General features: G+C 36.8%; 4 protein-coding genes across 10 annotated transcripts; 2 read left to right on the top strand and 2 right to left on the bottom strand.

Moving 5' to 3' along the window:
- Window positions 1-82: 82 nt before the first annotated feature.
- Pkc98E (Protein kinase C) lies at window positions 83-11,013 on the bottom strand. Of its 7 annotated transcripts, none has more exons than XM_018005458.2 (11): window positions 10,573-11,013; window positions 8,714-9,016; window positions 8,463-8,656; window positions 7,962-8,037; window positions 7,794-7,906; window positions 7,658-7,731; window positions 6,942-6,973; window positions 5,282-5,352; window positions 4,005-5,211; window positions 3,806-3,945; window positions 83-3,746 (listed from the first exon to the last, which is right to left on the bottom strand). In XM_018005458.2, the coding sequence occupies exons 2-11, from the start codon at window positions 8,865-8,867 to the stop codon at window positions 3,585-3,587; spliced, it is 2,223 nt and encodes a 740-aa protein (XP_017860947.1). In that variant the 5' UTR covers window positions 8,868-9,016; window positions 10,573-11,013; the 3' UTR covers window positions 83-3,584. The 7 variants fall into 7 exon arrangements, with proteins under 7 accessions (XP_017860947.1, XP_017860939.1, XP_089329182.1 ...); XM_018005450.2 differs by having other exon boundaries at window positions 8,714-9,045; XM_089473056.1 differs by lacking the exon at window positions 10,573-11,013 and adding an exon at window positions 9,644-9,738 and having other exon boundaries at window positions 8,714-9,045.
- Window positions 11,014-11,231: 218 nt separating this feature from the next.
- Sgt1 (suppressor of G2 allele of skp1) lies at window positions 11,232-12,031 on the top strand. Its single transcript, XM_018005607.2, has one exon. The coding sequence runs from the start codon at window positions 11,349-11,351 to the stop codon at window positions 11,889-11,891; it is 543 nt and encodes a 180-aa protein (XP_017861096.1). The 5' UTR covers window positions 11,232-11,348; the 3' UTR covers window positions 11,892-12,031.
- Window positions 12,032-12,118: 87 nt separating this feature from the next.
- nac (GDP-fucose transporter nac) lies at window positions 12,119-13,696 on the top strand. Its single transcript, XM_018005514.2, has 3 exons — window positions 12,119-12,307; window positions 12,376-13,099; window positions 13,165-13,696. The coding sequence occupies exons 1-3, from the start codon at window positions 12,231-12,233 to the stop codon at window positions 13,375-13,377; spliced, it is 1,014 nt and encodes a 337-aa protein (XP_017861003.1). The 5' UTR covers window positions 12,119-12,230; the 3' UTR covers window positions 13,378-13,696.
- mRpL1 (mitochondrial ribosomal protein L1) lies at window positions 13,692-15,113 on the bottom strand. The gene is made up of 3 exons (XM_018005502.2): window positions 14,787-15,113; window positions 14,418-14,727; window positions 13,692-14,356 (listed from the first exon to the last, which is right to left on the bottom strand). Exons 1-3 carry the CDS (start codon window positions 14,975-14,977, stop codon window positions 13,790-13,792), a joined length of 1,068 nt encoding a protein of 355 aa, XP_017860991.1. The 5' UTR covers window positions 14,978-15,113; the 3' UTR covers window positions 13,692-13,789.
- Between the last annotated feature and the right edge of the window lie 31 nt (window positions 15,114-15,144).

Raw genomic sequence — 15,144 nt, forward strand, 5'->3', positions numbered from 1 at the left:
GCCCGGTGTTACCAGATCGCTCGCCGTTTGGCGCCAAACGGTCTTTTTCAAACCATTAGAAGGAAATAATTGACTCAGTTGATACATTTTTATAGGTGTTACCTCTTTATTTATTAATTAGTTTCCATTTTCATTAAATCTTCTCTTAAAATTATAAATCAATTTTTAGTAATTTTGTGTTCTTTGGTTATTTTTCCGCGCCTCATTTTACATTTTGTCACCATTTATTTAGTTACTTGAATAACAACTCACTGTCTTCTCTTAGTTCAATTCTTTTTACAACATATCAAAGTTGGTTTTTGACTTTTCTTTGTAGCTTATTTATTCATTTATTTAAACATAACTTAAAGATTATTTTTGTCTCAATATAATTTTGTGGGATTTCATTTAAATAGTTTCTCCATTTGTTTAATATTCTTTTAATGAGTAGTTTCTATTTTCCAATTTGTGTTTGTCTTAGGTCAGTAGCGATTTAAGATTGTTTTTATATTTGTTATTCTCTCTTTTAATTTATATGTTGTCTATGTATAGAATCTAAATTGCAGAAGGTACATGAAAAGGTGTATCCGTCAGCATGGCATTTGACTGGTTATGCTTGTTATATGTAATTACTAACCATATGCTTGCTATATGGTCAGTAATGTAACTAAATCGACATTACAAAACGTGTCTCACTTCAGTTTCTAGAAGTTGTTAGTCAAGCGATTTTAGTGAACATTTATCAATGAGAGAGAGAGAGAGTTACAGTGACAACATAAGTTTAATCATGCTCTGCAGTATTCTTTCTCTGGCAAGAAACAATAAAAGTTCTTGTACTGCTTGCTTGCTGATAGTCAACTACTCATCCAATTCATTACGTGGGTCAGCACAATTTATTAGTTTTGATAGGTCTAGATTTGTTCGAGTTAATACAGTAGTTAGCCAAACAAAACAAAGAAAAGAATCAACAAAAAGGCGTTACAATTTAAACTTTTGTTCCTTCAAACTTTGCTCTACACCGGGCCGTGTTGATTATTTTTTAATGAGCTTACAGCTAAAATTCTGTTTTACAACTTCTGTTCTGTTTACGTTTTTCATTTAGTTTTTATTCAGGTTACGCGTTACATTTTTGTTTTCCTTTGTGTTTGTGTGTGTTTTTAAGTTTATTATTTATTATTTTCTTTGTTCTTCACAATGCGCTTCAGCTGCTTCCATTTCAAGTTCGGTAACAACCCACAGTTCTTACTTTTGTATTTTATTTGCTTTTCCCTCCGACCGAGGCCTCTTCATAGGTATAAACTAGTTTTTGTTATGGCTGGAACCGTATGTGTAAATTTGTGATAATTTGCATTATTTTTTTACAACTGCATCTTCGAACTAGTATGTCGCATTCTTTTCTTTTTTGTTTGTTTTTGCTTTTGTATAAATTGGTTTACATATGGTTTACATTTGTCCTTCTTCTTCATTTTAGTTTAGTAAAATGCGGTTTTGAGAATACTTGAGGTTAACATTTAAATGGGTATTAGAGCCTTACGCTCTGCTTGCTATTTCATAAATATATTATTTTAATTATACACTTGGGCTTGTTATCTCATTACATACAAAGTTTCATTTTGTTTTCTGTTTAGTTAACAATGTTTCTTACAATTAGTAATTTTTGCTATATACTGCCATTTGTTGCATACAAATTTATCAAACTTAGTAATCGGCAAACAATTTGCTCTCCTGTAAATGCAGTACAAGATTCATTAAAAATTCAATTATTTAGATGCTCTCAAATCAACAAAAAACTAAAACTAGATTTTTTAAAATGTATATATATATATAAAGTATATATATATTTTTAACACGAATAATTGAAATCATAAAATCAAAACTAACAAATTTCGATGCCATATAAATGGTTTCCATTTGTTCATTCAATTGTTTGTATTTTCTTCTTTTGTTTCATTTATGCAAATTGTATTTGTTGTTTGAGTCTTTGGTTTTAAAATCAACACAAATATATTTTTGTTACTTTTTTTTATAATGGTATTATTTCATACATTATCTCTGTTTATATATATAATTTGTTCTGCTTTGTATTTGTTTTACAGTTTTAACTGCATATATTTCACATATACTAGATTAACTCTATGCACATATAAATAATTATATATATATATATATGTATAAGTGTATGTATGTATATAAATATATATGCATATTTATAAGCATATATATATATACATACATACATTAACATATAGTTATACTTTTATACTTTACTGAAATTTAATATGTTGTCCAACTTATAGGCTAAACATATTTCGGTTTTTGTATTTATAATTTGTGTTCCATAAAATATATATGAATTTAAAATGTGTTTATTTGGTTTTTATTTTAAAGTTTGTTCTCATTTTAAGACTAAGCTTAGTTCCATTCACTTTTCATTTTATTGTATAAATTTCTGCATTTGTTTAGCTCTGGTATTGTATGTGCGAGTTTTTGTGTTATTTTTGGCTTTATTTTATTTTTTAGTTTTTATTTATATTTATTTTGGTTTTTGTTGTTATTATATTATGTTTGTATGTATAACAATAAGTTATTTTAAAATAATATCGCTTTAATACTTGAGAAGGAAATTGTGCAAGAGTTCGAATACGCATAAACTTGTTTTCTTCTTTTCATTTCATTTCATTTGCTTTTATCGTATTTTCTTATGTTTACAGACGGCTTTTTGAATTGCGAGTCGCATAGGATAGCGCTGTTGCGAGATGGCTGTCTGCATTTGGGTGCGAAACTTGAGATTCGGCACATTAATAAATAAAAAACTAATAACAAAAAGCATGGCGCTGCATTTGCAACAACATTGACTAGATCAGGACTTCCTTTTTTTGGCAATAATAATTGTTGTTTTTGGTAAGGATTAAGGGACAAAGATAGGTAAAGCTGCAAAAATAGCGCCTTGCTTTGAGAGGCTTTGAGCATTACAACGAGCAAAAGCGATAGATTTGTTGAAAGAGACAGATTGTGCGATAAGTTATAATAAAACTATAAACAAACAAATTCCTAAAATTAGAGTTTGCCTGCGTATCCTTGTGTCTGCGTATGTGTCTAAGTGTACGTGTTTGAAAACAATTTTATAGTTTGTTTTATATTGGCACTGGGCGTAGTGACGACTATAAAATCCTCTACGCATTTCCAAATTCATATACATATGTAATCATTTCCATCTATATATAACTTGCGATTCTTAGCATTTCATTTTGCATTTGCGTTTTTTGTTGTGATTTCTTTATAGAACTACGCCTTCGTAATTTTCCAACATTTAAACTTAAAACGATAAAACAGACAACTAAAAAAGGTAAAGACCACAACTGGAAACAGACAACAATAAAGCGTTCATAAAGTAATCAACGGAAGCAAAGTTTTTAGGTTCAAGTGCTAGGGAGATAAGCTAAGTCTAGGAATAGGCTAAGAGATTAGCATAGGGTTGCATGTAATTAAAACCCCGGCAACGAAGTGCCAACTGCTTAAAATTTCAACTGATCCAGTTTGCTGGTTTAATTCCCGCCAACACTAAGCGCATATCCATCCAATCCAATTATCCAACGGTCGCCGCTTTAAAACACCTTGCGCTCCGGCCCAAACTTGGGATTAACAAATGAGAAGCCGGCGAACTCATCCTGATTAATGCAACGAATGACATCATTACCAATTGGTGTTAGCACAGGCTCCTCTTTGGTGAATTCGGCATCGAAATTGTTGGCATCACGTGGGTTTTTCTATAAAAGGAAATCAAAGGGTTGACCAGCTATCTGGCTAACACTTTTACGAAACATACCATTTTTGGTCGGAATGGTGGCTTTATGTTGCGCTTCTCCAACTCCTTCCAGTCCAGTTTATTGAAGAATGCATGCTTGCGGATTTCGTTCTCGTCACCTGTACAGCCCAAACGCTGCTCTGGGTTCTTTGTGAGAAAACCTAGAGTGGACATTGATAACATATAGATTGTTGTTCTCACGTGGAAAATCGAATCTTACCTTTCAAGATGGACACGGCTTCGCGGGACAACCACACGGGGTAAAGCACATCATCGTGCATTATAGAGTCGAAAAGCTCATCTTCATTGTCAGCCTCAAAAGGAGGCTGGCCAGCCATCATCTCGTACATAAGAACGCCCAACGCCCACCAGTCCACGGATGCGCCGTATTCTTGTTCCTTGAGAATTTCGGGGGCTATGTAATCGGGTGTGCCACAGAATGTCGTGGTCAACATGCCGTTCATGATGCCCTCCTTGCACATGCCAAAGTCAGCGAGCTTACAATGCCCCTCCTGGTCGAGCAGTATATTGTCAAGCTTCAGATCGCGATAGATAACGCCATGGGTGTGGAGAAACTGCAGGGCAAGAGTGACCTCGGCGGCATAAAACGCTGCACGGCCCGCTTCAAAGCGGCGCGCCTTCTGTATTTGAAACATCAAATCGCCACCGTTAACATACTCCATAACGAAGAATAAGCGATCTGGGGTCTGAAAACAAGAATGTAACGCCGTAAGGAACGGATGGTTGGCGGCCAGGGCCAAGATACGTTTTTCGGTCATCGTGCAGTCAACATCATCATCCTGTATAATGGCATCCTTCTTCAAGACTTTAATGGCATAGATCTCATCGGTGCCCTTCTTCTCGGCCAGCATCACTTTGCCGAACGAGCCCTTGCCAAGCACCTTAATAAAGTTAAAGTCTACTAGCGAGCACTTGCCAGGACGGGAATCTCCGCCACCCACGGCTAGGCTCATGCAGCTGCTGCTATTGTAGCCGCTGGTCAACGTACTCGTTGACGTGGCCAAGCTATCAGCGGACAACGTGCCGCTTCGAAATGAGGCACCTGGCACACCGTCGCCACCCTCGCCGCCCAGTGAAGCGCCATAATTGTCCTCTCCACCTGGTTGACTCAAGTATTTGGAGCGCCGCGGCTGCTGGCCCTGTTTATCCGGTGAGATGCCCAGCGAACTGAGTATCTCGGCCATTTGCTTGGTGTTAATGCCGCAGGTATTGGCCACATTCTTTTGGCACCGTTTGTGGACGTTCATGTAACATGTCTCGCATTGCAGGCCCTGCTTAATTAGTCCATAGAGCAACGAGCCGCAATGATCGCAGAATGTGAAACGCTTGTAGCTGTGCACCACAAATCGATGCGGCACATTGACATTGAACCGCTGCCCGGCCGGCACCACTTCCACCTTGGCTTGCTGTAATTGCAAACAATTGTAATTGAATTATTGAACGCAGCTGAGTAAATTGATTGACCTTCATACTAACCTCGTCGCGCATACCAGGACATTTGGAGACCACAGACAGATGGCATTTTTTATGTACAACTAATGTGCAGACTATAAATGATTAGATCAGAATATAATTTCATTAATCGAATAGTTTAATAAAGATTTCATTTAGTGTTGTTGCAAGCTGTACGACTTATTATCCTTAGCATTTGAGATGAAGTGCAAGATAACTCAGGTCACAGCAGTGCAGCATTCAATTTCAATTGAAATATTTGTGATATTTACAGAGTTACCATTGAAATCATTAATTATAATTTACAGATTAAAGATTCAGAGGTTAGACACACTGAGAAATTAGCGTATTTGACGAGCTGTTTCACATAACATCAAATTATATGTATTGGTGTTGTGTGTTGGGTTTGTGCGTAAGAAAGTGTAAATGTAGTTGGTTTAAATAATTTTTGTCTCTGGTCAAATGCAAATTAGTTTTCGTCATTTTATGGACAGAAAAAGAATTGTTTAATCACATATACATATATGTATGTGTGTAACTTGCTTGTGACGTGCAAATTGTTCAGAAATTAATAGTATTATTGGATTGCCCAGAGAGTGCTTGAGCATCGGCAAACAACAATCAAATCAAAACACATACAGATTAGCAACTTTTCCACAACGTTAACAAAACAATATTGAAATATATAAGAGCTGTTTCATCGATGTAGTATAATGTATTGCATTGGAAAGATGTACTTTTAGAAACCTAACTAAAAGATGACAGAAATGTATGAAACTTATTTTTAAAATATATACATTTAACATGTTTCCTATCAACCCTCGTGTCAGACAATCTCAGCTAAGTCAGTTAACTATATTCAATTACCATAAACATAGCCACAGTAGCAAAAGGCTAAAACTCTAATTGTTGTCTTTCTTTATCTATTTAGCGATAACGAACTCAAATACATATAAATAACTTGCGTCATGAATTACTTGAGCTAATCACTTAGTAACTAAAAAGAGCCTACTTCTTTCCTTAAGACTTCCAGCCCAATATTAGCATAGTCAACTTAAATAAATAGATATATTGAATTTGAAAGATAAACTAGTCTTACCAAATCAGAGACATTATAAATGTTGTGTAAACATCATTATTACTTATATCATTAACTAAATCAACTTTTCTTGAACTAACCAAACTTAGGTTAAACGAGTAATATGATTTTAAAGCTGCCGATAAGGTCTAACATCTAAGGAGCATTAGTATGAGCGCAAGACAGTGCAAAACAGAGTTACAAAATGTGTGTACTGAAAACATTATAATCAAATTAAAATAAAAATGGCCAATGCATTACTTTCGGTGCATGGACAATGCGTAGAGAAGCGACAATGGCAGCGACGGCACAAATTAAATTTTAAAAAAAAAAAAAATTACTTTCCTTAAATTGTAAATATTGATATTCAGATAAATAGATAATGCAGCTATTGTTATGAACAAAGGCAAATACATTGTTTCTTGGACCGAAACTGAACAACATCAACAAACAACGAACGAACGAACGAATGAGACGAGCAAATGCAAGTGATGGATAGCTTTTGATTTTTTTTTTTTTTTTTTTTTAATTTTTGTGTAATGTTTTTCTCAGAGACTTGTAGGTCTCTGTAAGATATTCCTTTTAAATTTGAAGCAAAACACATACCTTGACATTGATAGCCTTGTTTACCAATTCCCCTGCAAAAAGGCAAGAAATTCCGTGGCTATTGCATATATTTCTTTTATAACTGAATGATGTGTGTCTTTGTTTTGTTGTATGGGCATGAATTTATGCGAAAAATAAACCAAAAAAGGAAGCAAACCCGCAGCTCGAAACCAAAGAATGAAAGTCAAAAGCAGATGTATGTATGTATGTATGTATATAGCATGAGAGACCAAACGAGACCAGTGAAGGAATTGCAGCTGCATATGGCAAATATAAAACCCTCAAATTAAGGCCAGTTATGTGAAAGTGGTTAATCCAAAGAAATATTATTTAAATTAGGAAAATACCTATGTTTAGTATAGCTAAAATACGTGGTGGAACCCAAAGTTGTGAATATTACGTTTGCAATACATTGAAATCGAGATATATTGAAATCAAAATTAAAAATATATAGTAATAAATAAAATCAATAAAATCATAAGAGATTAAGAGTAATGACAATGCTATGATGTGTGTGTTTTGTAAATCATATAAAAACCCAAAAATTATACATATATATATGTATTTATAGATAAATATATATATGCACTGATATTAATCACTGCAATTACAACTCAAGAATGATATTGTAGATGGACAGTCTGTCTGTGAGTGCGCTCAGAGCGCACCTACATATATGTGATATTTTATATAAATGCGATATTTTATTCACTCACCAAATAAACTCCCGACAATGTGAACAGAAGGTCGGCTGGCGCAAAAACGTGGCCATAAACTTATGCCCGTTGACCTATGGGAAAATAAATCGATTGATTAGTTTATTGCCAATTATGATTTGTGCAAACTATTTACTTGATGCACACGACGGCGCATAGCACCACGGCGTCGATTGAAGCCAGCGCGTTCCTTGAACTCCTTATTAACTGCCACAGTCTGCTCCACCTCGGCATCCGCTTTAGCTTGATCTGAAATGTCTAAGAGATTATATTGTCCGCCCACAGAATGTATAAATTAACTAACCATAATGCTCATGTCTACCATTGCGGCTCTTCAACTCGATAATGACGTGGATCTTGCCCTGTGGTTCTAGGTTAATCTGCAAGACAAAAGATTAATATCAATATGCGGTCGACTGTGGGAATATCATACTTTCGCCTTTACATTAAATAAATGGTTAAAATAATAAAATGTTAAATAAAAACGTAAATAAAACACTACTAATAAAAAGTCTTCCATTTAATAAACATAATAAAATATCCCTATAAATTTGAAAAATTCTAAGAAACTAAATTGACAAATACTTGTCAAATACTACTTGATTTCATTAACAAAATTAAATTATTAAATGTCACTATCAGTATATGGATAACGCTGATTAATGAGACTTTCGGATCTAAGTTAATTTAAGTTCGCATATTTTTTAAAATAGTATTTAATAATAATGGAGCCTATACTTAGTCTCAGAATTTTTGTAATATTCTAGGTAAACTGAAATTTAAATATATAAAACAATTCATTTACCCATAGATCCGGAGCACCTGACTCGCTTTGCATTAGATCCTCGAATGGTATAATGCAATTGGCAACAAAGTCATCCGGTGGCAGGGCCGCATCATGAAAAACAGTTAAGTTGATGTTACGTGCGTTGGTCACGTCGTGGACGAACTGCTCGTTCCATACTGGATCGAATGTCTTTGGTCGGGTTGTCGAACGATCTATTCAAGAATTTTTGGAATATGGATAACTGTTATGATAATTGATAATTTGCTTACCAAAATGACTCTCGTCGACATCTATGGACACGTAGGGATCGATCAGCTGCTCATCGGCCAATTTGCCAAACGTTAAATTGTGGCGCTTTTGAAAATCTGTTGGACGCAGGCCGCTCGCCTCGCAAACCTTAATCTGAAGTTTACCCGTAAACATTTCGCTGATTGCTTCAGCCGCACTTGTAGTTCTCTTGTATTTGTTGTTGTTGTTGATGCTGTGTCGATCTGGATCTTGGCAGGATTTATCGGCAGCGCCGCGTCAATGCGGCAGCGGTGGTTACAAAACGGTTTCGATCAGTGGGGTGTCTGCCAATTGAGAGGTAATTGAAGTTGTACTATAAATAAACAAGTCGATGGATTGAAAACAGTTGAAAGCAGTTATCATTCAGCACTTAAAAGACTTTTAGTATAGGTCAATGACACTCTTGAATTTGTTTTAAATATATACACACATTATACACGATTGCATGTATGTATGTGTATGTGTGTACATAGATGCTCAAGTGAATTTTATAATACATGCTCAAACGAATTTCAAGGTCGCACTCAAATTGACATTGGTGAAAAATGGGAGCACAACAACAAAAACCACAGCAACAATTACAGCAACGCACATATTCTTAGACACTGCACTTCCGTTCAGCATTGAGATTTGAGTTAGTCAGCATTGGAATTCACGCGCTGAACGAATTATGAAACGTACAAGAGATAACCACACACAATTTCGTATTTATATGAATGTATTTTAAAATAATGCCTGTGCATGTTTTGATATACGTATGTATGTACATACGTATTTCTATAGACTTAGAGCTGAATTAATAGTCGCCCTTAACAAAGTTCACGTTGTTGCCTAGGTTTAATTTACTTTTACATATCCGCATACAATACAAATGTTTTTATTTGATTTTTTACTTTTTATGTATTTACTACCTTCAACTCATAAACACACGCACACACAACCAGAAACGAGCACATACATTGACAAGTACTCGGACAGTGCATACATAGCAGCAGTAGCAGATATTTTTCACAAATAAAACAACAAAGAAAGAATAACAAGCAATCCTAATACCTCTGCGCTAGCCCCACACCTCGACACCCCCACACACACCCACAACTAGTATCGCGATTGCTAGCCCAGCGTACACACGGGCGTAAGCTCTCGCTCCCTCTCTCTTTTTATCTTTTATACGAACACGAGAAATTCTCATGCACATACTCACACATACGCACATCAATACACGTCCACATTCCAGCACAAACAATACACACTCACAGCGCAAAACAGCAATAGACAGCAAATGCAAATTGCACAAGTGAATTTGACAATATGACAATTGCGACTAGTGCGTTAATTTACAATTACCGTTAAATCAACAAAAATACCACTTGAAAACTTATATGAACGAGAGTATGTGTAAGAGAATGAGTGAGAGAGAGGAAGAGAGAGCGCGCAGCTTCGTTAAAAAGCAGGGCAACAGAGAACTAACCGAAAAGAACCAAACAGACAGGCGCAGTACATGAATGACCCAAATATGACAGTGCACACTGGTTGGAAACATGTTTTCGCATTTTGCATAGATTCATTACTTTCGATTTCAAATCAACGAAAGTAAATTCTTAAACGATATAAAGTTGCAATTTTAATTTATGAGCCCCCTTTCGAAAAATGTTTATTTTATTTTTTGAAATTTGAAATTGAATTAGAATTGTTCTACAATTAATATTTTATTTAGTCTATTAAGAGCCAGCTGTGCGAAAAGAGTGTCATACGTTATTGAAAGAGCTTTCTCAAAGTACAGAGCAGACCTTCAGGGAAGTCGGTGGACATTACTTTACATTACACCTCAATTACTTACCTTTTCTCGCAAGGGTACCGTGGCTGTGGCTGTGCGCCGTGCTGCTCTCTTCGCCTTGCTATGTGTGCGCTCTCGATTGTTGGTATATTAGAGAAAAATGTTCAGCTACATACATGTGTATGTACATACATACATATGTGCGAAAAAATTAAGGATGGCACATACACAGGCACAGCACACACGCACACACATACGCAAACAGACACCCTGTTTGCTCAATTCCAATTGGAAATTATTTCAAGGAATTTTTGCCTTTACGTTTGACAGTGGCAATATGTTTACACTATTTTCTCACACAAACACACTTTCCAGCATTTTTCGACAATAGAATTTCATTTCAGCGCACGAATAATTAAAGCAAAAATAAAAATTATTTATCGTCTCTCGCTCGCCTTCGCCTTTGACAATTACACAGGTCAGTGTGGCTGCATATCTGGTGCTAATAAATACCAATTTAATTTTGCAACTCAGGATTGAAGACTAGCAAAAATACTAATTTAACGAACTGTTAAAAAAATTGTTTCAAATATAATTGTTTTTAAATTAAGCATCAACTTTATCACATTTTGACTCTTACATTAATCTAATTTAAAGTTTTATTTTCAACAAACTTATTGTAAACTTTCATATCAACTGAACAGCTGTTTTTGTAGTTTGTGGCAACTCTGCTTGTTTTCTAGATATTTCCCCTATTCATTGTACTGTCAAGATTTACTAATTTTGAATACTCGAGTGAAATATTATTCTTTAGTCTCAACCAAGAGTTCATACACAAAATGTCGCTGAGATTTGATTGGTATCAATCCGAGACCAAGGTGGTCATAACAGTACTCTTAAAAGGCGCCATTGAAAAAAATTATAACGTCAAGATTGAAACACAAAAAGTACATATGACTGCAGATGGACATGAATTGATCCTAAATCTTCTGCATCCCATTGTTGTGGATCGGTCCTCACACAAAGCTTTTTCTACAAAAGTGGAGATCACATTGGCAAAGGAAACTGGTGTGCGCTGGGAAAGTCTTGAACAGAAGGCCGAAGTGGTGAAAGAAGTGGCCATTCGCCAGGCAAAGAACTGGGATCGTTTAGTCAGCGAAGAGGAAAAACTTGACGAGAAGGAGGCAAAAGGCGAAGCCGCTTTAAACCAGCTATTCAAAAAGATCTACAGTTCGTCCTCACCGGAAGTTCAAAAGGCCATGAATAAATCGTTTTCTGAATCTGGCGGCACTGTATTAAGCACCAACTGGAACGAGGTTTCCAAGGAAAAGGTCACTGTCAAGCCGCCTGAAGGCACCGAATTCCGCCAGTGGGACAAGTGAAATACATGAAAGTCCCGCAAATTCATATCCATTAAGAAGCCTAAAGCCTAAATATAATTATTTACAGACGCAGAAATGATTATGTTAATTTAAATAACTACTATATAATACATATTTCAATAAATTTGAGCTTAACTTTACTAATTCGAGTGCATCTATTAATTCTTACAAGTGATTATAAGTGTGTGTATGTGTGTGTGCTGGGGGTGGTAGCGCTCAACGGGGAAATTTTTAAGTTGAACAGCTGATCGACTACCGGCGATGTGCAGCGACGCACAGTTTTTTTTTTTTTTTTTACTTTTATAGCTACAGACGAATTTGCAATTAGCACGAGACAATATGTATAAAAATTTAGAAGAGCACAATCGGCTAGTCAATAAATATCTAAAGATATTTTTTGTTGTAGCATTATATTGGTGAGTATCAGAGAATCGAAGCATCAAATCGTATTTATATGGTAACTTGTACACGTTGCCTTTACCAGGTGCACCTCCATACTGACTGTATTTGTTAATAAACATCTGCTGAGCAGCGATGCGGTTAATTTGGGTGCACCACTTTTCATGTCCTGGTATCAGTGTGTTGTATCCACCATCATATGCTTTACAATGAGTCGCCTCAGTCGCAAATATCCGAGTGTGTTCACGTTTCCGGAGGGAAATCCATTGGACATTGATACCTTCCGAAAGCTACTCCCGCTAACAGTGCTCTACACGCTTATGATCGGAGCCAACAATCTGTCGCTCGCCTACGTCACGGTCGCCTTCTATTACATTGGTCGCTCCCTCACCACAGTGTTTAGTGTAGTGCTAACCTACCTGATCTTGCGACAACGCACAAGTTTCAAGTGCTTGGTGTGCTGTGCCACAATTGTGTTGGGCTTTTGGATGGGTGTGGATCAGGAGAGCCTAACACAATCATTTTCCTGGCGTGGCACAATATTTGGTGTGCTCAGCTCTCTGGCGCTGGCCATGTACTCGATACAAACAAAAAAGTCGCTGGGCTATGTCAACCAAGAGATCTGGCTGTTGAGCTACTATAATAATCTCTACTCTACAGTCCTCTTTTTACCTCTCATTATTCTGAACGGTGAGCTGGGCACAATTTTGGCATACCCGCACCTGTGGGCGCCGTGGTTCTGGGCGGCAATGACGCTCAGTGGATTTTGTGGTTTTGCCATTGGCTTTGTCACAGCTTTAGAGATAAAGGTTAGTGAGTCAACGACAATGTTATTGCTAAAGGTATGTAGTTATCAAACATCTGCTGATTACAGGTTACTTCACCGCTAACGCACAACATCTCCGGCACGGCTAAGGCGTGCGCACAAACAGTTATTGCCACGCAGTATTACAACGATGTGCGCTCCGCGATTTGGTGGGTTTCCAATATAGTCGTATTGGTTGCAAGTGCAGCTTACACTCGAGTCAAACAATTGGAAATGGCGCAGCAGCACCAACAACGAAACGCCGCAACATTGAAAGCATAATTTAATATTTCCCGTTATTCGATTCGGTTTCAAAGAATTTAAAGCATTCATCTATCTTTCTATCTGTCTGCGCATTACTATATATAGTGCAATTCTTCAGCGTTCTAATCGTAAGCATTGTGTTAGTGTATGTCAGTTAAAAAACTGTTGGGCGTTTAATTTCCCATCATTGTCATAGCGCACAAATATCTTTTGATCTTTATATACACCCGTAAACCAAACCTATACGTAAGCGATAAAATAATCTAATTTAAGAGAATTTAACGACGGATGCAGCAGCTCTTGCTATATGGGAATAAAAACGTTCCTTTAAATTATATTTGTAAACTATGTTTTCCGACTTTTAATGCGCAACTGGATTATTTAGCAATAAAGCAACCAATTATGTGAGTACACAATAATAAATTATGAGCTAATTTGATGCAGCTGCCGCTTCCTTTGATTGTGGTTCTGGTTCTGCTTCCTTCTTTGCTTCCCTGCTAACTTTGGCTGCGGTTTTATCGTAAAACTCGGGTATATATACAAATGGATCTATCTTCAGTTGTTCACTGCTTGGTGCGCTCTTAAGTAATACGCGCGTTATGAAGCGTCCATCCCGCTTGGGTCGCATACTATTTACATCTTGCAACAGAAAACGTATATTCTCCTCGAGATGCTGAGCATCCATATCCAGAGTGCCCACATTGGCTTTAATTAAACCAAAGTTTTGCTGATATTCATCTTTAGTTGCGCTGTAGCTGATGCCATTCGAGAATTTGACAACCATTTCTGCAAGGTTTACGCCAAGAGTCTCGCTCTTTGGGTTGGGAAACTTGCGCTTCATCAAGCCTCGTAGTGCAACGAGCTCGGGCAGAATGTTGGGGTGCGCAATAATGAACTGATAATCAGACAGCAGCAGCTCTCCAGCTGTTATATCCTTAATGAGCTCCACGCCACCCACAAGAGTAGCGCCTGCTTCGCGAGCTTCAACAATTTCTTCCTAAAATTATATTTATGTATTAGCATGCACGAAATATATATTTGTTCATTGTCAGACTTACATTGCCCTTTGTGAATACTATAATCTTACGTTCCTCGCCGTGATCAAATTTATGTGGTATCATAGCCATGCGCTGAAAATTATCAACAAATCGTGTTGCCTTTTCACCTTGCATATTCAGCTCAATTTCCACGTTCAACGAAGCATTTGGCACATTATACATGGTTGGGTGATGTGTTTCCCGATGGCATTGTATGGCCTCTGCTACCGTATAAACCGGCCAGCGATAATAGCGTCCCACGTAGACGTCATCTTTGGGCACCTGTTTCCAGGAGTCGTCCACGTGTTTATCAGCGCGTTTAACGTTAATTCTAAAAAAATATAATTAATTAAAAGTCAGATGTCTATAGCTTGGTTACTTGTCACTTACTTCTTGTCACGCTGATTGTGGGGAATGAATCCAACTTTCTTTACCTCCACTTTAACCTTTTTTTTACGTGCCTTTTCACGGGTGCCTTTGCGTGCGGCTTCCGTGACTGCGGTCAAGTGCAGGCACCGCAATGCCTCTCCTGATTGTTGCCGCACGGCGAGGGCACGCATCGTTGATATAAGGGTCAACATTTCAGTTAAGAATATTACTTTGAGTCCTGAAGTTATTGTTAAGTTATAATTATATAATATTAAGTATACCCGGCTGTTCCGAACAAAACCATAACAGAACTGCAGAGTGACCAGTGCACAATGGGAAAATTATCGTTCACAAAGTTATCGATAGCAAATCAGATGTT

Source organism: Drosophila arizonae, chromosome 2 (assembly GCF_054131065.1).
Source record: "Drosophila arizonae isolate 15081-1271.41 chromosome 2, UAZ_ARI_1.0, whole genome shotgun sequence".
In the NCBI taxonomy this organism is placed as follows: domain Eukaryota; kingdom Metazoa; phylum Arthropoda; class Insecta; order Diptera; family Drosophilidae; genus Drosophila; species Drosophila arizonae.